We start from the raw sequence: 19,019 nt of genomic DNA, 5'->3' as shown, positions 1-19,019 counted from the left end.
TTACAATAATAGCTGCACTTTGCTAAATGGCGCATATAAACTGTGCAAATATTGGTACTATTGAAGCCTTCTCTGCATTATAACACAATCAGACCGAGAAAGCAATTAATCTGTGATGCCATGGAATCAGCATGCCACTCACCATGCTCCTACCATTGGCAAAATGTCTTGATCCATACTACAAAAACATTTATGGATCCACAGGAGCAGGAACTCAATGTTCTGAAAAGCCCGATGTCTGAATCATACTCTAATGAATAGCTCAGCTCCCCGTCGTCAATACTCATTACTTGCTCTACCTGCCTGTGACCAATTGCTGGACTAGTGGATCTGACCTTTGACAGACCAGTGTCACAGTGCACCCTATACATGTCCTATACATGTATTAGGAAACAGATAATGACAGATCAGTAAGGAGGGAAGAGTGGGGAGGCAGGGGTGTGTCTGTCCATATAATAGACTTAAGGTTCACTGACCTATGCTCAGCCAGTAGGTGTATACAGAGGGGAATGCCACCAGATCGAACGAAAAGTGAATGAGGGAGGAATGTCAATGTCTGACACCTGCCGTCCGTGATTACAGGTGAATGTGTTAGCATTACGGCATGAAGTCCCCCTAGCTGCCTCTTTGTCTCAACTTGACCAAGCTTCAGGACAGGATGAACTTTTCACCCCAGATAAAAGGATACTGTCAAAGCTGTGACCCTGATGCCTCTCTAGTGTCTGTCCACATGCAATGTGACAGCCAGGTGACCGAAGGGAATATGTGACCTCACCTCACGTCCACCATCAAAGGTGCCAGCTCATTCCCAAGAATATCATTATCTATATTGGAGAAAATGGACTGACCTCTAAGTCAACATCACTCAGAACACGAGTAGTAATATCCAAGGTTTGGGTTTAAACAAACCATGAGAGAGTGGATGCAATTATCACCCATAACTCACTGTCCTTGCTCAGAGGGACAACATTTCTCTCATTATTTGTTCATTGATGTTCAGTGGGTAACATAATCTTTTTACCCAAGCTGTTCATATCTGCAGTTTAGATTCCAATGCATGAGGCATATTCAGGACTTCCCCCTATTCCCTCTAAGTGTCCGTTGACTGGCGGCAGAGTGACTCACCAGAGCAGTGGGACTGGAACGATAGATTAGTATATAGTTCTCAGGGTTAAAAGTGGAGCAAGGTGTACTTTCCTTCTTTGACAATGTTCTCATCTCCATGTGGTCTGGTGTGAACGTACTGACAGACAGGATGGCACAGGGACAGAGGGAACCACAGATAAAAAAAGGTGCATCCGTAAGAGAGTCGATTTTTGTCTCTTTCTGATCCAGATCCACTGATGTAGCTGGCAGCTGCTTTTCACAATCAAATGATATTCATGGAAAACTGCACAAAATGACACTGAGACGTCTGTGCATTAAACAGAACATGTGATATTTCTGTTGTAGTAATGTCTGTAGTAATGACTGTAGTTGTGTGTATTGGCCTTGTTGTCTGGGATAATGATCGAGGGAATGTGATTCATTATAAGATCTGTTATTTATGACTCCTGATATCTGGAACAGACAGTATTATAATGAGCCATCTTCCCCACCGTTAATAATAGTAATATGAAAATAATACGAATAATTTGGTGGGTGCTTATATTTGTCCTATTTCGCACATTTACAAGTGTGAATTAATATGCATGTGTGAATTGGAAATGTGTTTTTTGCATATTCCAACTCCCCCTGATACACCTTCGGAGCATTATCATCCATAATTGTTGCAGAATCCAGTTAGTTTTACACTGAAGTTAAGAAAAACTTGAATTGTTCTTAAAGAAAGTTGAAGCTCATTTACTGCATTTCGATACAATTTAAAAACTCAAAAATACTGTCGGAGAACAGCAACAAAAATAATCTAAAATTGCCACAAACACTTAGCCTATTAGCTAAACAGTTAACCGCTACACAGTAAGCCACATTAACTCAGCACTTTTTTTTTTACAGTTTTAAAAGTACATCCTGCAATTCTACACATTTTGCCAGGACTTATGCTATGTTAATATGATATCTGAGTGAGAGTAACTAACAACATCAATGGGGGCCCCTTGGTGGTCAGGGCTCCTGAGCACGTGCCCTGCGTGCCCAGGTCGGTAATTCAGCCATGATTACTAGAAGTTTAGATAGCTGTCTAGACTCATTGACCAATCAAAAATAGTTTTACTGACATGGCCTAATTGAGTGACTGTCAGTGAGTGACATATAACAAGAGGAAAACTGCTGATGCACAACCAAGTTTCAACATTGCACCTCGTGTTTTCTACTATTTCAATCAGCCATATTCACAAAATGTTCATGTAATAAGATTTGAGGTTTTACCCCACAACGATGAGATCTCATACCCATTTTGTATGAAATCATGCAAAAAGTAATCACAATAGAATTCAGCTAATATCTAAGTGCCTAGTGCAGGGCTCTCCAACCATGTTCATGGAGAGCTACCATCCTGTAGGTTTTCACTCCAACCCCAGTTGTAACTAACCTGATTCAGCTTATCAACTAGTTAATTATTGAAATCAGGTACGCTAGATTACGGTTGGAGAAAAGGAACAGGGTTGGAGAGCCAAGTGTATATTTGAGAAGGGACAGAATTTTAGTTATAATGATATCGATTTTTGTTTAGAGAGCATGCCAGAATGGAATGGGTCAGTGTGCTTCATCACTGTAGCATGATGAACTACAGTATCTATAATGCTCTGTGAGTATATCCGGTTCATCTTACTAAATACGTTCCTCAAGCTAACACTATGTTGTCCCATCTTCTTATTAATATATGGTTTCAGAAGTTTAAAAAAACACAGTACGTTACTTTTCTATAAAGTTCCATCACCTCACCTTGACTGAGAAGGTGAACTACAGTACGTTACTTTTCTATAAAGTTCCATCACCTCACCTTGACTGAGAAGGTGAACTACAGTACGTTACTTTTCTATAAAGTTCCATCACCTCACCTTGACTGAGAAGGTGAACTACAGTACGTTACTTTTCTATAAAGTTCCATCACCTCACCTTGACTGAGAAGGTGAACTACAGTACGTTACCTTTCTATAAAGTTCCATCACCTCACCTTGACTGAGAAGGTGAACTACAGTACGTTACTTTTCTATAAAGTTCCATCACCTCACCTTGACTGAGAAGGTGAACTACAGTACGTTACTTTTCTATAAAGTTCCATCACCTCACCTTGACTGAGAAGGTGAACTACAGTGCCTTCAGAAAGTATTCACATCCCTTGACTTTTTCCAAATTTTGTTGTCTTACAGCCTGAATTTAAAATGGATTAAATTGATATTTTTGGTCATTTGCCTACACACAGTACCCCATGTCAAAGTGGAATTATGTTTTTCAATTTATTTATTTTTTACAAATGAATAAAAAATGAAAAGCTGAAATGTCTTCAGTCAATAAGTATTCAACCCCTTTGTTATGGCAAGCCTAACTAGGTTCAGGAGACAACATTTGTTTAACAAGTCACATAAGTTGCATGGAATCACTGTCTGCAATAATAGTGTTTAACATGATTTTTGAATGACTACCTCATCTCTGTACCCCACACATACAATTATTTGTAAGGTTCCTCAGTTGAGCAGTGAATTTCAAACACAGATTCAACCACAAAGACCAGGGAGGTTTTCAAATGCCTCGCAAGGAAGGGCACCTATTGGAAGATGGGTAAGAAACAAACATTGAATATCCCTTTGAGTATGGTGAAGTTATTAATTACATTAGGATGGTGTATCAATACACCCAGTCACTACAAAGAAACAGGCGTCCTTCCTAACTTAGTTGCCGGAGAGGAAGGAAACTGCTCAGGGATTTCACCATGAGGCCAATGGTGACTAAAACAGTTACAGAATTTAATGGCTGTGATAGGAGAAAACTGGGGATGGATCAACAACATTGTAGTTACTGCACAACACTAACCTAAATGACAGAGTGAAAAGAAGGAAGCTTGTACAGAATAAAAAATATTCCAAAACATCCATCTTGTTTGCAACAATAATGCAAAAAATGTGGCAAAGCAAGAAACTTTTTGTTCTGAATACAAAGTGTTATGTTTGGGTCAAATCCAGTACAACACGTTACTGAGTACCACTCTCCATATTTTCAAGCATAGTGTTAGCTGCATCATGCTATGGGTATGCTTGTATTCGTTAAGGACTGGGGAGTTTTTCAGGATAAAAAATAAACAGAATGGAGCTAAGAACAAATCCTAGAGCAAAACCTGGTTCAGCCTGCTTTCCACCAGACACTGGGAGATGAGATCACCTTTCAGCAGGACAATAACCTAAAACAGAAGGCCAAACCTACAGTACACTGGAGTTGCTTACCGAGAAGACAGTGAATGTTCCTGGGTGGCTGAGTTACAGTTTTGACTTATATCTGCTTGAAAATCTATGGCAAGACTTGAAAATGGTTGTCTAGCAATGATCAACAACCAATTTGACAGAGCTTGAAGAATTTTGAAAAGAATATTGTACATTCCAGGTAAGCAAAGCTCTTAGAGACTTATCCATAAGACTCACAGCTGTAATCGCTGCCAAAGGGTATTCTAACATGTGTTGACTCAGGGGTGTGTAAGTGAGATATTTCTGTATTTCATTTGCAATACATTTGGAAACATTTCAAAAAACATGTTTTAACTGTGTTATTGTTGGGTAATGTGTGTATATGGGTGAGAAAATATATTCAAAATATATTCAATCCATTTTGAATTCCGTCTGTAACACAACAAAATGTTGAATAAGTCAAAGGGTATGAATACTTTCTGAAGGCACTGTGGCTGTGTCTCTGGTCATTAACCCTCCTGCTGTGTTCCGGTCGAATTGGACTGATTTACAAGTTCTTTCTCTGAAAAATGTAGTTAATGTAATCTGATTGTCATAAGGTTCCATGACTTTGTCTACACAGGGCATCTGAACACACAAAATACATTTAGATGATTTTCATTACATTTTGGGTGCCTTATTTAAAATTACCGGTCATTAGAAATGAATGGGTGAGTCTACAATTAGTGTATAAAATTGAGTTCAGGCTCATGCCCATTCATCAGATGGACACACTTCCTCTCCCAGACCCCCACATGCATGTGTGTTTGAGCACACAGACACACACACACACCTCACTCCCCTTCTTGGCTTCCATGGCAACCCCCACGGGAACCTTTCCCAATATAATTTTCCCCCCAATGGGAACCACACCTGTTGACATTCTCACAAACAATTGCAACATTGTTTCAATAATATATAGAACTTTTCTCACAGCTCTGGTATATCAAGTTTTTTTGAGTTCTTGCTCACAATTCATTCTGTGGCAGCACAATGACCAAATTATATACTGTATTTGAAGCTATTGATCATATCTTTGATCATGACACTGGTGAGGAGGAGAGTCCTTGTTAAACTTTGACACAAAGTAGTCTGTGATAAATAGCACAATATATTTAATCTGAGTATTTGTTATAGTCAAAATCATCCATGCATTATGCATACTTATCCATACTTTTTTTACTCAAAAACGAGTTGTATGAGCTCAGGTCAATGAGGCCTACAGGCCATGAAATAACAAATAGAAGTTCAAAACGTGTAATGTTCGCAAGAACTTTAGTTGATAAAAAGATCTAACACAACATTAGGTGATAATATATGTATTATTATGGATTTATAATCAGCTATAATGGGGTGGTCATTTTGGACCAGGAACACAGAATTAATTAACATGAAACGTACACAACAGGGTTAAGAGGACAGACAGGCTCAGTAACGAGGTGGGATTCCTCAGTAAAGGCCCAGCCACCCAACACTTCACATTACAATCTCTGGAAACAGGCTCTAGCTGGAAGAGCTCACCTCAACTCTCCACTTTTTGGTGTTTAACAGTCCATATAAACCACCTGCCAAAACACCATTAGTGTTTGAAACCCAGAGTAGAGTGATAGAAAGTGGATATTGCATTCTCTCAGAGCAAGAGTGATTCCCAGAAGCAGTGTTTGTGTGTGAAGCATGTGTGTGACCTTTGCCCAGTGACCTCTGTGACCTGGTGGAGTCTGAGCTCTCTGGGTGTATATCTTCTGCGGTGTCTCTGTATCTTGGTTTAAGGAGGGTTATCTGCTGTGCCAAACCCAACACTCCTCTACATACACTTCTGATAACAGGATGTAGTACCCTTTTTTGGGCTTGTTAGGGACTTCATACTCTTAAGCTTTCTGCCCATATAAGACATGTCTATGTCCTGGAAAGTTTGCTGTTATTTACAACTGTCATGCTAATCACATTAGCGCATGTTAGCTCAGCCTTCCCGGTATAGGGACACCGATCCTGTAGATTAAGGGAGATTGATGTCAAGTCATTCATCTCAGTCAATATGTTTATTGTTAAATTCAGTTACAGTATTTATAGTTTGGGCAAGTAGTCTGACAACCACAACAGCGGGACTAAGGCTATGGGTACCCAGAAAAATATCCTCCAGAGAGATGTCCTATCCCTGTATGTGATCTTTGATATGGGCAGACAAGACAGTATCTCCCAGACACAACCAGACTGTTTGTTTGGATTCTCTGACACTGTGCTTTGGGCTGAACTAATTTCTCTTGGACTGCCACCACATCATCCTCTGACCCTAGCCTCTAAATATACTCCTAGCCCAATAACCTCATGGACAAATAGCCAGATAGGAATTTCAAATATGGAATCCAACATAGAGACATTAATGCAACATTAATGAAAATAAGAATCATCCATAATGACTGGATGATCTTAATCATTCCCTAATGATTTATTACATCAACACTCAGTAGACAACCATGCTGTTATGAGAATGGCTTAGTGTGGGTACATCTAATCTACAACACATTTTGGTGCTCAGTGAAATCTTTCATTCTAACGAGACATAATTCTAACAAGATATTCATACTTAAAACTTCCTCTGTGTTTCCATTAAAAGCGATGCTTCTAAGATTCTGTATAATTTCAGCCAGTAGTTTTGAAAGTAGCGCTCACGAGCCAAAATGGGTCCCCAAAAATGGTGTACTATGTCATCCATTTCATATAATGTATATTTTTTGGGTAGGATATGTTACAAATTCCAATTTGTACAATATGTTACAAATTTGTAAGTGCCGGACTGCATCTTTAAAGCTACCCACAACAATACAAAAAAATACAGGCAGCCAGACATCAGTGTTGACTAGCTGACTGGTGGCAATACAGGCAGCTGCTTCCTTTGTGTTGATCATACTCCACTTAGCCTCATTCAATTTGGCTGATTTTGCTCTCTCTCTTTCTCACTCTCTCTCTCTCTCTCTCTCTCTCTCTCTCTCTCTCTCTCTCTCTCTCTCTCTCATAGAGAAGTGGACCATAGTATTTTATATCCTCTAGTATTTTATATCCTCTGGGAAGCATGGGCTTTGTAGATAGTAGAGAGCAACAGAGAAAAACGTGCAATATGATAGGGGTTCTAATAAATTCCAATCCACAATTTATTTTGAGGGCCTTGATTGTATAATGAAATCAACTTGTTACACTCCAGTGGCAGGTTCATTAGAAAATCTCTCGGCTACTTGTATATTTGTATTACTGAGTGAGCTTGGCACCAAAAGGACATCATCGTCAGTTTAATTCTAAGTTGGCCCAGAGAGTATTGAGATCAGCTCTGCTTAAAACCGCTGGGTGGCTTTTACATGTTACTAATATATGCCTTTGAATGGTTCATGCATGTGGATACGTCTTAATCAAGTTATGTCTGTATCCTATTTCCATCACTTTCAACTTGCCAATATCAATCCATATTCAATGAGAAGTCAAGCTTCACAATATCGGTCTAGTCAAAGAAATGAGGAAACTTCAAATATGTTAGTGCCAAATGTATATTGCTACAGTTGCCACAGATTGATTTTGAGATATTGAGATATTCTAAGACAGAAAATATTAATTAGCGATGTGACAATATTATTTCATCCCATATGCGTTCAGGCTCGAAATAGTTGTTTTGAAGCCTTTGGAAAGAATATCACCACAATTGCCCCACTTCTAGCCTTTCCAAAAAAAAAGAAACCCACTTTTCATATCTGTCCTTGAGGATTCTGACGGGAGAAGAACGAGCAGTGTGTGGGATGGGGGAGGGGCAGCGTTTTCTCCCTACAGACACATCTCAACAGGCCTCCAGCTGAATTGAGTTTGATTACAGTGCTGCTTCCTCTGATTTTGTCAACTTAAAACTGTAATCCTTAATTGAAACATTAATAGAGTGGACACCCTGCCTGTGTTTTAGTGAATAGCTGAGGGATGGGCCTGGAGAAATGTAAGGTATCCATTATATCAAAATTATAGTTCACTTTGTTTACATATATTGTTTACATATATTTGGGGTTCTGATGTGGTGGGACAGTTAATAAACTAAGCGCATGAGGCATTTATAAGTTATATTCTTCAAGAGTCAATTAGTATATATAATTAATGTATAAGTCCAAAAAATGTATGTAGCAACTAAGGATTCTAGCTTTAATTACAAGCCAAAAACAATCCTCCCATGCAGGCAGGCACATAATACAGCAACCCATTAAAGTAGTATGGGCCACACTCACCACAAACACACCACGCTCCCTGGCATGGTAACCCTGCCGTGTTGTTTTATTTTTTTTGAATTTCCTGTTCACTACCACAGACGCTAATTACTCACGAGATAGAGCAATAACCACTCTTCCCCCCCGTCTCTTTTGTGAGAGAAGGTTTCCCAGGCAACCTCAAGCCGCAAGTCCACTTACATGTGCACCCTACTGCCTTATGTTTATTTTGAGGATTTTAATCTTTTTAGAAAAAGGACAGAACTACATCCTCTTCAGAGCCGTCACTATGGGAACAGCAGGTATGATGTACACAAGGCACCTCGAATTTGGAGGGGGGATTTTGTGCTTTTGATATTTCAAGCATGGCAATTTAAACTGGACAACAAAATGCACTCATGCCAAAGGAAGGATATACTTCATAAAATAATGCCACCTCTACAAAGGAAAGAGTCTTATACATTTCTACACACACACACACACACACACACACACACACACACACACACACACACACACACACACACACACACACACACACACACACACACACAAAGACCAGAGCATGAAAGCACAGCACCGGATGGTCCCCGTTAAGCTATTTGATCATGATCTGCTGTCGAGGCTTGTGTGTCAATTACAGTCATTAGATCCCAGCGTTACTACAGCTATCAAATGTTGGCTCATAACGGACCACAGCACAGTCTCTAGCTGAAACTCTAAAGTCATAAAACTGGAATAAAATCCAATTCATTCGGATATGAATTCATAAAGAGCATCAATCAGACCATCAGTGAGACCAGGAATGGGAACTGATGCCTGGAGACGATAGCTGACCGGAATGCTCAATCTCCTGTGTTCGGACAGCTAATCTTATTTCCCCACAAACTCACTCCTCTTGTGTCTCGGGGGACAGATTGGCACAGTAGAATTGTACATTAGGATGGATAGACAGGGCTTGCAACCAAAAAGGCTATTTGTATGGCTATAGGAAATGAGGAGACATCAAGGCTAGCGCTCCATGTAGGCATTTCAACGAGACAAATACAGGTGAATCAGTGATGCCCTACATCCTGCAGTTCCTAGGCTGACAATGCGGTAAATGGGTCAAAGGGGTTGAAGCCATTTCCTTGGATTTAACAGCTGAACAGCCAATCAATAATAAATTAAATAGAAATCTATATCCAGAAGGCAATATTCTGTCTAGCCCCGCAAAAGATGCAAACTCATTAGATGAACAAACTCAAGAGCAAACAAAACAGCATTTTAGAAAGCAAAATGTGTTACTGGCTGGAAGCAAATGTTGGATTAAAAACAAGACAGCGTAAGAATGCAATAAGAGTGTGTCTTTCTCTCTATCTCGTCGTAATTTGCAAACAGACCGAAACCTTCAGTAGTTTCTTATCAACCGACTGACAGACCTGGTTCTCCTGTCTGGTAGTAATGCAGACTTCATAGTGCATGTGTGACATGGTGAGATTGGACCCAGGTGCAGGGAATAGATCAGACGAGGAATCAGCAGTTAAGGATAATAGTTCACTGAGAAATGGTAATGGAAGGATCACAGTAACACTGGGAAAAACAAACATTATGTCTCGAAAACTCACTCAGGAGACAAATGCAACCAGCACATAAATCAAGCTTCAGCAAAGGACAACAGAAAACACACCTTTTTTAACAGGGAAATCATAATAAGTAAATAGGACACACCTGAGTGTTGTTAATGACTCTAGGACGGTCTCTGCCGCCCTCTGGTGACAGGTGGAACCATGACAGTATCTTCCCTTCTAGGAGCGGATCCAGCCGCGGAGCCAGGGCAACCACCACATAGTTGGTTGAAGTCCCGAACGAGTCCCGGATCCAGGATGTACTGGGCAGGCACCCACGCCCGCTCCTCGGGGCTGTAGCCCTCTCAGGCCACCAGGTACTGCCTCCAACAGACACTGGACAGTGTAGGTCGGGCGACCATCGACAAGTCGAGGGGGCAGGTGTGGGGGGAGAGAAGGGACTGGTCCTTACCAGCTTGAGACGAGAGGCATGGAAGGATGGACAAACCCTCATAGACCTGGGAAGCTGGAGATGGTAGGTGACCGGGTTGATGCGACTCAGGATCTTGAATGGGCTTATGTAGCGTGGAGCGAGCTTCCACGAGTCCACCTTAAGGGAAGATCACGGGTGGACAGCCACACTTGTTGACCCAGTCAGAGGAGCCGAAAAGGCCTTCGGTGCCGGTTTGCCTGGTGTTGGTGTCGGGCAGATGAGAGGAGCAAGGAGGATGAACGCCTCGGCTGATGGCACCCCCGCTTCGGCCTCTTGATCAGGAAACAGGGGAGGGGGCGTACCCGAACTGACACTCGAACGGCGACCGGCAGTGGGATGTGAGCATACTCCGTCCAGATAAGGAACTTGCTGCAGTTGCTGGCATGTGTGGAGACGAAACAGCGGAGGAACTTCTCCAGCTCCTGGTTGGCCCGCTCCGTTTGCCCATTCGACTGTGGGTGGAACCCCGAGGAGAGACTCACTACCTCCCCCCACATTGAGCAGGAGGCTTTCGAACACCGCGCGATGAACTGGGGCTCACAATCCGAAATAATGTCCTGGGGAAATCCGTGTCGTCAAAAGACATGGGCAATCAGCAAGACATGGGTAAGGCAATGAAATGGGCTGCCTTGGAGAATAGATCAACGACCACCAGGATAGTGATAAGACCGTGGGATGGAGGTAACCCTGTGATAAAGTCTACGAACAGGTGGGACCAGGGCCGGCTGGGGATGGGCAGAGGTTGGAGCTGTCATGACTTGCTTTAGGCACAGGTGAAACAGGCCGCAACAAAGGATCTCACATCCTCAATCATGTTGGGCCACCAGATTAACCCCTGGATGCCCAGTTAATTTAGAGGAGTGTCTCCATTGTAACACTTGAGAATGGGCTGATCGCGGATCATAAAGTCTGTTAGTGGGACCCCGCCAGCGTCAGGTTCTTGGGTCTGGGCTTGTCATAACACAGGAGCCACAATGCGGGAGCTGGGGATGATGGGCTCGGAGTCCCCTCTCCTCGTTAGAGACATCGTGTTGGCGGGACAGGGCATCTGCTTTCTGATTCTTGGATCCCGGGCGATAGGCTAGAGTGAAGTTGAACCTGTTAAAAAACAGAGCCCACCTTGCTTGGCAAGCGTTCAACCTCCTGGCTTCTTGAATGGAGACCAAGTTCTTATGGTCCGTCCAGATCATGAAAGGATGAGGTGCCCCCTCTAACCAGTGTCTCCACCCCTCAAGACCCCACTTGACTGCCAAGAGCTCCCGGTTGCCTACATCATGGTTGCGTTCTGCTGGCGAGAACCGCTTGGAAAGAAAGGCACATGGGTGCATTCTCTTGTCCCCGTCGTTCCGCTGTGAAAGGACAGCCCCTGCTCCAGTGTCTGAGGCGTACACCTCTACTACAAAAGGATGAGTAGCATCAGGATGAATGAGGATGGGTCCAGAGGTGAAAAGTCCCTTGAGCTCCATGAATGCCCTGTCAGCCTCGGGAGTCCAGCCAAAACGGGTCTGGGACTTGCGGTTTAGGGCCGTGAGAGGCGTTATCACTGCACCAAAGTTCTGTTTAAAACGCGTGTAAATATTGGCAAACCCAAGGAACCGCTGGACTTGTTTGAGTGAGGCGGGACAGGGTCAGTCAGTGACCGACCTAACCTTAACAGGGTCCATTTGGATGCTGGCAGTAGAGATAATGTAGCCCAGGAAAGAGACTTGGGATACATTGAACTCATACTTCTCAATCTTGACGTATAGTTTACTCTGCAGAAGGCGTCTCAGGACTGCGGATGTGCAGGATGTGTTCTGGTAGGATCTTGGAGAAGATCATGATGTTGTCGAGGTAAACAAAGACTAACCGATTCAACATATCGCTAAGAGTGTCATTGGCCAATGCTTGGAAGACTGCCGGTGAGTTTGATAATCCGAATGGCATGACTAAATACTCGTAGTGGCCACTACGGGTGTTAAAGGCAGTTTTCCATTCATCTCCCTCCCTGATTTTCACTAGATTGTAAGCTTTGCGGAGGTCCAGTTTGGTGAAGAATTGGGCCCCCTGGGCCAGCTCCAAGGTGACGCACATCAGGGGTAGGGGGTAACGGTTCTTAATCATGATCCTGTTCAGCCCTCCTACATAGCCTATGCAGGGACACAGACCTCCATATTTCTTTCCCACCAAGAAGAAACCTGTACCAGCTGGGGATGTTGAGGAGCAAATGAAACCTGCCTCCAGCGACTCCCGGATGTAATTGTCAATGACTGCAGCTTCAGGGATTGAGGGGGAGTAAATTCAGCCCTGGGGAGGGTTGGAGCCGGGTAGGAGTTCTATTGCACAGTCGTATGGACGATGAGGAGGGAGGGTGGCGGCTTGCCTCTTACTGAAGGCCTCCCGGAGGTCAAAGTATTCGGGAGGGAGAGCGGAGAAGTCCTGGTCTTCAATGTATGCAGGGGGGCACAGCGAGGTTCTAGGTGGGGCTCTTAGACATTTAGTCTGGCAGTTCTTACCCCAGTCTAGTAGGTGTCCCGTGGACCAGGAGAGTAGTGGGTTACGTAGCGCTAGCCAGGGGTACCCTAGGATAAGGGGGTTCTCAGGAGCCGTGATCAAAAGAGAACTAAGAGTGATTCACCCCTACCTTCCGTAGAATGGGCTTGGTCTGATATTCCACCTGGCCGGAGCCTATGGGGCATCTATCGAGGGCTTGAATCTGCAGAGGGATGGGACATTTCACGCAGGGGATTTGTAATTCTCTGGCGAAGTATTGATCAATGAAATTATCTGCGGCCTCGGAGTCCACAAAAGCTTGAATCTGGTGCTGACGGTTGTCCCAGTGGAGGGTTGCAGGTAGTGACAGACGGTGACTGGGTAGCCGGGGGTAACTGCACAGCTCGTCAGGGTCTCCCCTTGTCCTGGCGAGCCCTGGAATTTTCCGTCAGTTCTGGGCATGTAGCATGGAGATGGCCGGGACCGTCGCAGTAGAGTCAGCAGCTTTCGCGCATGCGCCTGTCACGCTCCTGTGGGCTCAGACGTGTGTGTCCCAGCTGCATGGGCTCCTCAATGCTGGGTTCGGGGGGCTTGGGATGCTCAGGAAACCAGGATAGTGTCAAAAAAGTGCTGTCTCACACGTTCTCAAAGGTGGTTGTTGATCCTGATTTCCAGCGTTATCAGAGACTCGAGGTCCTCTCCCAGTTCCCGAGAGGCCAGTTCATCCTTGATCGAGTTAGACAACCCCTGGTGGAAAGCGGTGACCAGTGCCTCCGTATTCCACCCACTCTGGGCGGCAAGGGTGCAGAACTCAATGGCGAAGTCAGCCACTGGTCTGGCCCCTTGGCGGATGTTGAACAGTCGGCTGGCCACTTCTCGTCCTCCGACTGGGTGGTCGAAGCTCTGCAGTGAAAGCTAATATGGAGCTGCAGGATGGTGGCTGCTGTTCCCACACCGCCGTAGCCCATGCCAGGGCCTTGCCTGAGAGTAGAGCGATTATGTAGTTATTCATGACCCGATTGGTGTGGAACGAGGATGCCTGTAGCTCAAACACCAGAGAGCACTGGGTGAGGAGTCCCCTTGCATTCTCCCAGGTGGTCGTCATACCGCTCGGGGGCTGGGATCTTGGGTTCCCGGTGCAGGTTCCCTGGAGGAACTACGGAGACACCTGTAGCACTGGGTGATGAGAGTTGGGCATTGGCTCCTCCTGGGTTGAGGTTGGACTGTGGAGGGAGTTGGTAAGCGCCCGGAGGGTTTCTGATATCTGGAGGAGTTGTTCTTGCTGTGCTCCTTGGTGGTTTACAACATTCTTGATCTGGGTGATCTCTGCTGGTTCTGTGTTGTAGGCTGAAGCTTGCTGTGACATGGTGAAGTTGGACCCAGGTGCAGAGAAGAGACCAGACAAGGAATCAGCGATTAAGGATAAACATAATACTTTACTGAGAAATGGTAATGGAAGGATCACTGGGAAAACAACAAACACTAAGTCTCGAATAAACTCACTCAAGAGACAAACGAACCCGGCACATAATTCAAGCTTCAGCAAAAGACAACAGAAAACACACCTCTAAATAGGACACAGCTGAGTGTCGTAAATGTCTCTAGGACGGTCTCTGTCACCCTCTGGTGACAGGTGGAACCATGACAGCATGCAGGAGTAATTGGTAACATGTCCAGCTCCTGTTTGATTCTCTGTCCAGCCCAGAAAAAATTGCAATTTGTGCATAATACTGTAATAGATTGAATATGGTGTTCTGCCTGCTCCTTCATTTGTGCTGCTCCTTAGCAAATGATGCTTACATTGCATAATATTTGTTCAGTTTTTGTTGTTGTTTTTAGAAAGAATGGCTAGAATATTCTGTCATTTTGCGTTACATCTTAGGACAGTCTTTAACATGCTGCAAACAGCCTGCTGCCCATTCATCTGTGTAACATGTCTGTTCACATGTGCAGTACATGTGTTCAACTCCGGAGATTATATTCTGTGTGTGTGTTGGGAATAGGGGTTCTGCTTCACTTACATTAAGCTCATTATGTAAACCTTCTGTCTCCACATCAGATTCTTTGTTTATCAGAATAAATGTCTGTTTACACCATGTAGACTTAAATAGGACAGCCGATGACACAAAGGGGAGATTCCACATTTTAAAAAAAGATTCAAAAGGCAGAATTCATGTAAAACCCTGTGAAAGACAGCCTGGGGAGGAGGGAGGAGGGAGGAGGGAGGAGGGAGGAGGGAGGAGGGAGGAGGATCTTTCAGAGGATGGGAATCCCTGGCCACGAGTCACATGTTGTCTGACAGAACACGATACCTTCATCCTCTCTCTCTCTCTCTCTCTCTCTCTCTCTCTCTCTCTCTCTCTCTCTCTCTCTCTCTCTCTCTCTCTCTCTCTCTCTCTCTCTCTCTCTCTCTCTCTCTCTCTCTCTCTCTCTCTCCCTCTCCCTCTCTCTCTCTCTCTCCAGAAGGCAGAGGAAAAGAAAGGAAAGGCTGCCCTAACAGGCTCCGTCTAGAGAGACTCTCTGACTACCTCCCTGAGGAGGAAAGAGCTATTAAAGACAAAAACTGAAAAAGCCCCGCTATACTGTAATGGCACAAACACTATTCTCTCCATACTGCACTATACAGTATGGCGGCCATCTGGCTTTGGTTGTGTTCCAACAGTACCTATTGCCCTTTTCTTGTCAGGGACATACAGGCCAGGGCTAGATATACTGCACCAAACAGGACCAGGTATGGGAAGATTGACAGAAATCACACAGAGTGATAGAGACCAACAGCCTCAGCAGACAGACATCCACATTTTCTGCATCGTCAACGTTATGAAGCAGGAACCAGCCTCACCAGGCTTTCTCCTCTTCCCCCTGGGAGATGTAGGATTCCTCCTAGCTCTGACAGATGTAGCTACACTGCTGATGAGTGTTTCTGTATCTGTATCTCAGACGAGCAAGAGGAGATTGTCACACTAACTTTTGTATAAACTAAAACCCTTCATGGTTATTCAGAGTGTTTGATGACAAAGTCTGTGGTTTTAAATTTCACAATCTCAGATGAACATTTAATCCACAGGAACACACAGTGACCAATTGCACTTCATCCTTAATTTAAGCATAAACAAGAGGCAAAAACTTGTCCAAGAGCAGAAACAGTCCTCAATCCTCACAAAGTGTGCCTCCTAAGTCATTTATCTCACTAAGCCACAGTGTACGGATGTTGGACAGGTTTGATAGAGTGGTGCGATGCTAATGGCAGCCATGACACAGGCCTCGCGGGGACACTCAGTATTTAAACGAGAGATTTCCTCCATGAACTGCTGTGATGCATCACTACAAGCAGACTCATCGAGAACACCTCTGTAGCCAGACAGGGTCCTCTTCTCACTTTGTATGATTTATCACTAGGTGAGAGAGTCCCACATTTACCAACACAAGCACTCCTATTTATCACAACTATTAGAAGGGTGAGAAACACTTTTTCAAATCGTTTTGGTCCATTGTGAATGCTGCAAGGTGCAATTGTCCAATCAGAGAAAATAACCTGTGGTTAGATTTATGTTATTTGATCCAAAGATTCTGTAGCCCTTTTTCGACAGCTGTTGATATAGTTCTTCCACAACAGGCTTTATACATACATTTAATCTAATTAAGTGATTAATTGGTTCTCTTGTTGCGTCCAGGTTGCTCACCGGACAGCAGCAGCAATGTGATTGTTTGGGTCAGAGAGCAGATGATGTCCTGGTACAGCTAAAGCAGAGAATCTCCCCTCCTGTCCTCTGTCCTATATGAGGACCCGAAGATGACTGTCACCAGCCGGCAGTCCTTCAATGTCCTGACGGTCATCTTCCTCCTGCTGTCCACCGCAGGTCAGTGCGGTTTTATACACCTCTTTGTTATGGTGTGTGTGTGTGTGTGTGTGTGTGTGTGTGTGTGTGTGTGTGTGTGTGTGTGTGTGTGTGTGTGTGTGTGTGTGTGTGTGTGTGTGTGTGTGTGTGTGTGTGTGTGTGTGTGTGTGTGTGTGTGTGTGTGTGTGTGTTTGCGTGTGTGCGTGCGTGCGTGCATGCGTGAAGATGGCATTTTATTGCATTCAATGTATCTTCACTTTCACCTTTTTTAAATGTGTGATTTTGTTACTTGTGTGTTAATTGGGCCCAAAACGGACATTATTCAAGCCATTACATATTTGTACATTTAACATCAACTTCATCCTCAACATTTCAGTAGTTTGTCTTGTCAATTTCACTGTTTTCAGGTGTGTTGGTTTGTGTCTTGAAAGGTGGTCTATTTGAACAGTGGGAAAAAATGCTTGGAAAAGGTAGACTTGCTATATTTTCTGCAGGAAAAGTTTTTATTTTAATAACCTTTTAGCATGGTCTGGGTTTTAACCTCTTTAAAAACATTTGTTTTATAGCCTAATAAATATTTATTGAATTCTGACCATTTTTATCAGTCCAGTTATTATTTGAACCTCTTGATGTGCACAGGGTATGGCCAGCTCCGTCACAGTGTTTGTGTTTAAGTGTGTAGTCTTTTCCCATAGTTGCCTGTGAGTCTGGCAAGCAAGGCTGGTGTATGGCTGTCTCAGGAACAGTATTCTGCATGGTAAAACATCAATGTTGATTACTGCATTTGTGAAACTCTGTCGGTAACCTACAAACTTTATCTTGTTCTTTTGTTTTTCAGCTCACAGGTTGAGGTTGTAAACGTAACAATAGAGCCAAACTGCTTGCTAAAATTGTAAAGGTGTTAATGTAATTAACAACATGGCAACGTTTACGATGATTCCCTAACCAGATCCAGCTGTTTTCCCTCTAATAAGACTGAGACTGCCTTCCCTCTGGTCTGCCTCTCCTCTCCCTAACTCTTTAAGTCTTGCATCATTAGAGGACTTTATGGTCCACTTCTGATCCCGAGCTGCTCTGCTTCCTTATTGCCAATTCACCCTGCTATTACCGCTGACCCCTCCTTTATATCCTGTCAATTATGAGATTAGCTATAGGATCAGAATACCAGAGGCGGAGTTAAATGGGAATATTTTTTGAATAAATAAAAGCTATCTTTCCAATGTCAGTTTGGGATTGATGTTTGACCTTTTAGAAGTCACTGGTTTGATTTATATATCATCATCACATTTACCTTTATCTTGCAGTATACAGTTACAGGTCTGGGCTGTACAGGTTTGAGAAATTGTCCCTGAAAATGTACACAAATGACATCTATATTTTTCTGTGACATCTGCCAGCTCCTCTTTTCTATCAGTTCAGTACAGTATATGAATTCCTGATTTGAGTGCAGACAAAAATTGTATTTCAGAAGCTTAAGTGGCATATATCTATTTGTGAGAGGTTATTTCACAGATAAAGAAGGGTAATGAGATAGAAGACAATGTACTGCTGTGAGTGTGTTTGAGTGCACACACTTTTGTGAGAGTCTGCATACTATTAAACCTCAAGATGAAGTTTTCCTTTTCTCATCAAATACAATCAAATTTCTCTTATTTCCTAGCAAAGATACAAGGTAGAATAAAGAGCCAATTTCTCTGTCTCTCAAATCAATCTCTGACTTTTAACCTCTGGAGTAAGGCTTCATTACAGCTTCCTCACTCCTCATTCTACTTCCCTGTTCAGCATGGACGCAAAAGCTTGACAATTAGAGAGAGTCGGCGGGAAGTCAATTCTAGCTATCCAGCCAGCCAGTCAGTCAGCCATTCAGTCAGCCGGCCTAGAGTGAGGCAATAAGCCAAGCTCATTAGATCTGAGTGTTCTCCCCTTTCAAATGACCAATCTGTTCCTGCTTGGACTGCATAGGATTAGATAATACCTTTACCATCAGCAGCAGAAATATATAATTACCCCCCCCATCATTAAGAGGAAGATACAAAGACATGATCTTGTTACAGTTCTCG

At 43.5% G+C, this 19,019-nt stretch overlaps 1 protein-coding gene across 2 annotated transcripts in view; it reads left to right on the top strand.

The window, feature by feature from the left end:
* LOC139578291 (protein shisa-like-1a) overlaps positions 1–19,019 on the top strand; it is a 43,116-nt gene that overhangs the window by 4,429 nt on the left and 19,668 nt on the right. For both annotated transcript variants that reach the window (XM_071405697.1, XM_071405696.1), the window contains exon 2: positions 16,795–16,980. In XM_071405697.1, the coding sequence (XP_071261798.1) occupies positions 16,914–16,980 (67 nt within the window). In that variant the 5' untranslated portion in view covers positions 16,795–16,913. The remainder of the gene's footprint in view (positions 1–16,794; positions 16,981–19,019) is intronic.

Source organism: Salvelinus alpinus, chromosome 6 (genome assembly GCF_045679555.1).
Source record: "Salvelinus alpinus chromosome 6, SLU_Salpinus.1, whole genome shotgun sequence".
Lineage (NCBI taxonomy): Eukaryota > Metazoa > Chordata > Actinopteri > Salmoniformes > Salmonidae > Salvelinus > Salvelinus alpinus.
Note: the sequence above shows the minus strand (reverse complement) of the source record. Positions and strands in the feature narration are given on the sequence as shown.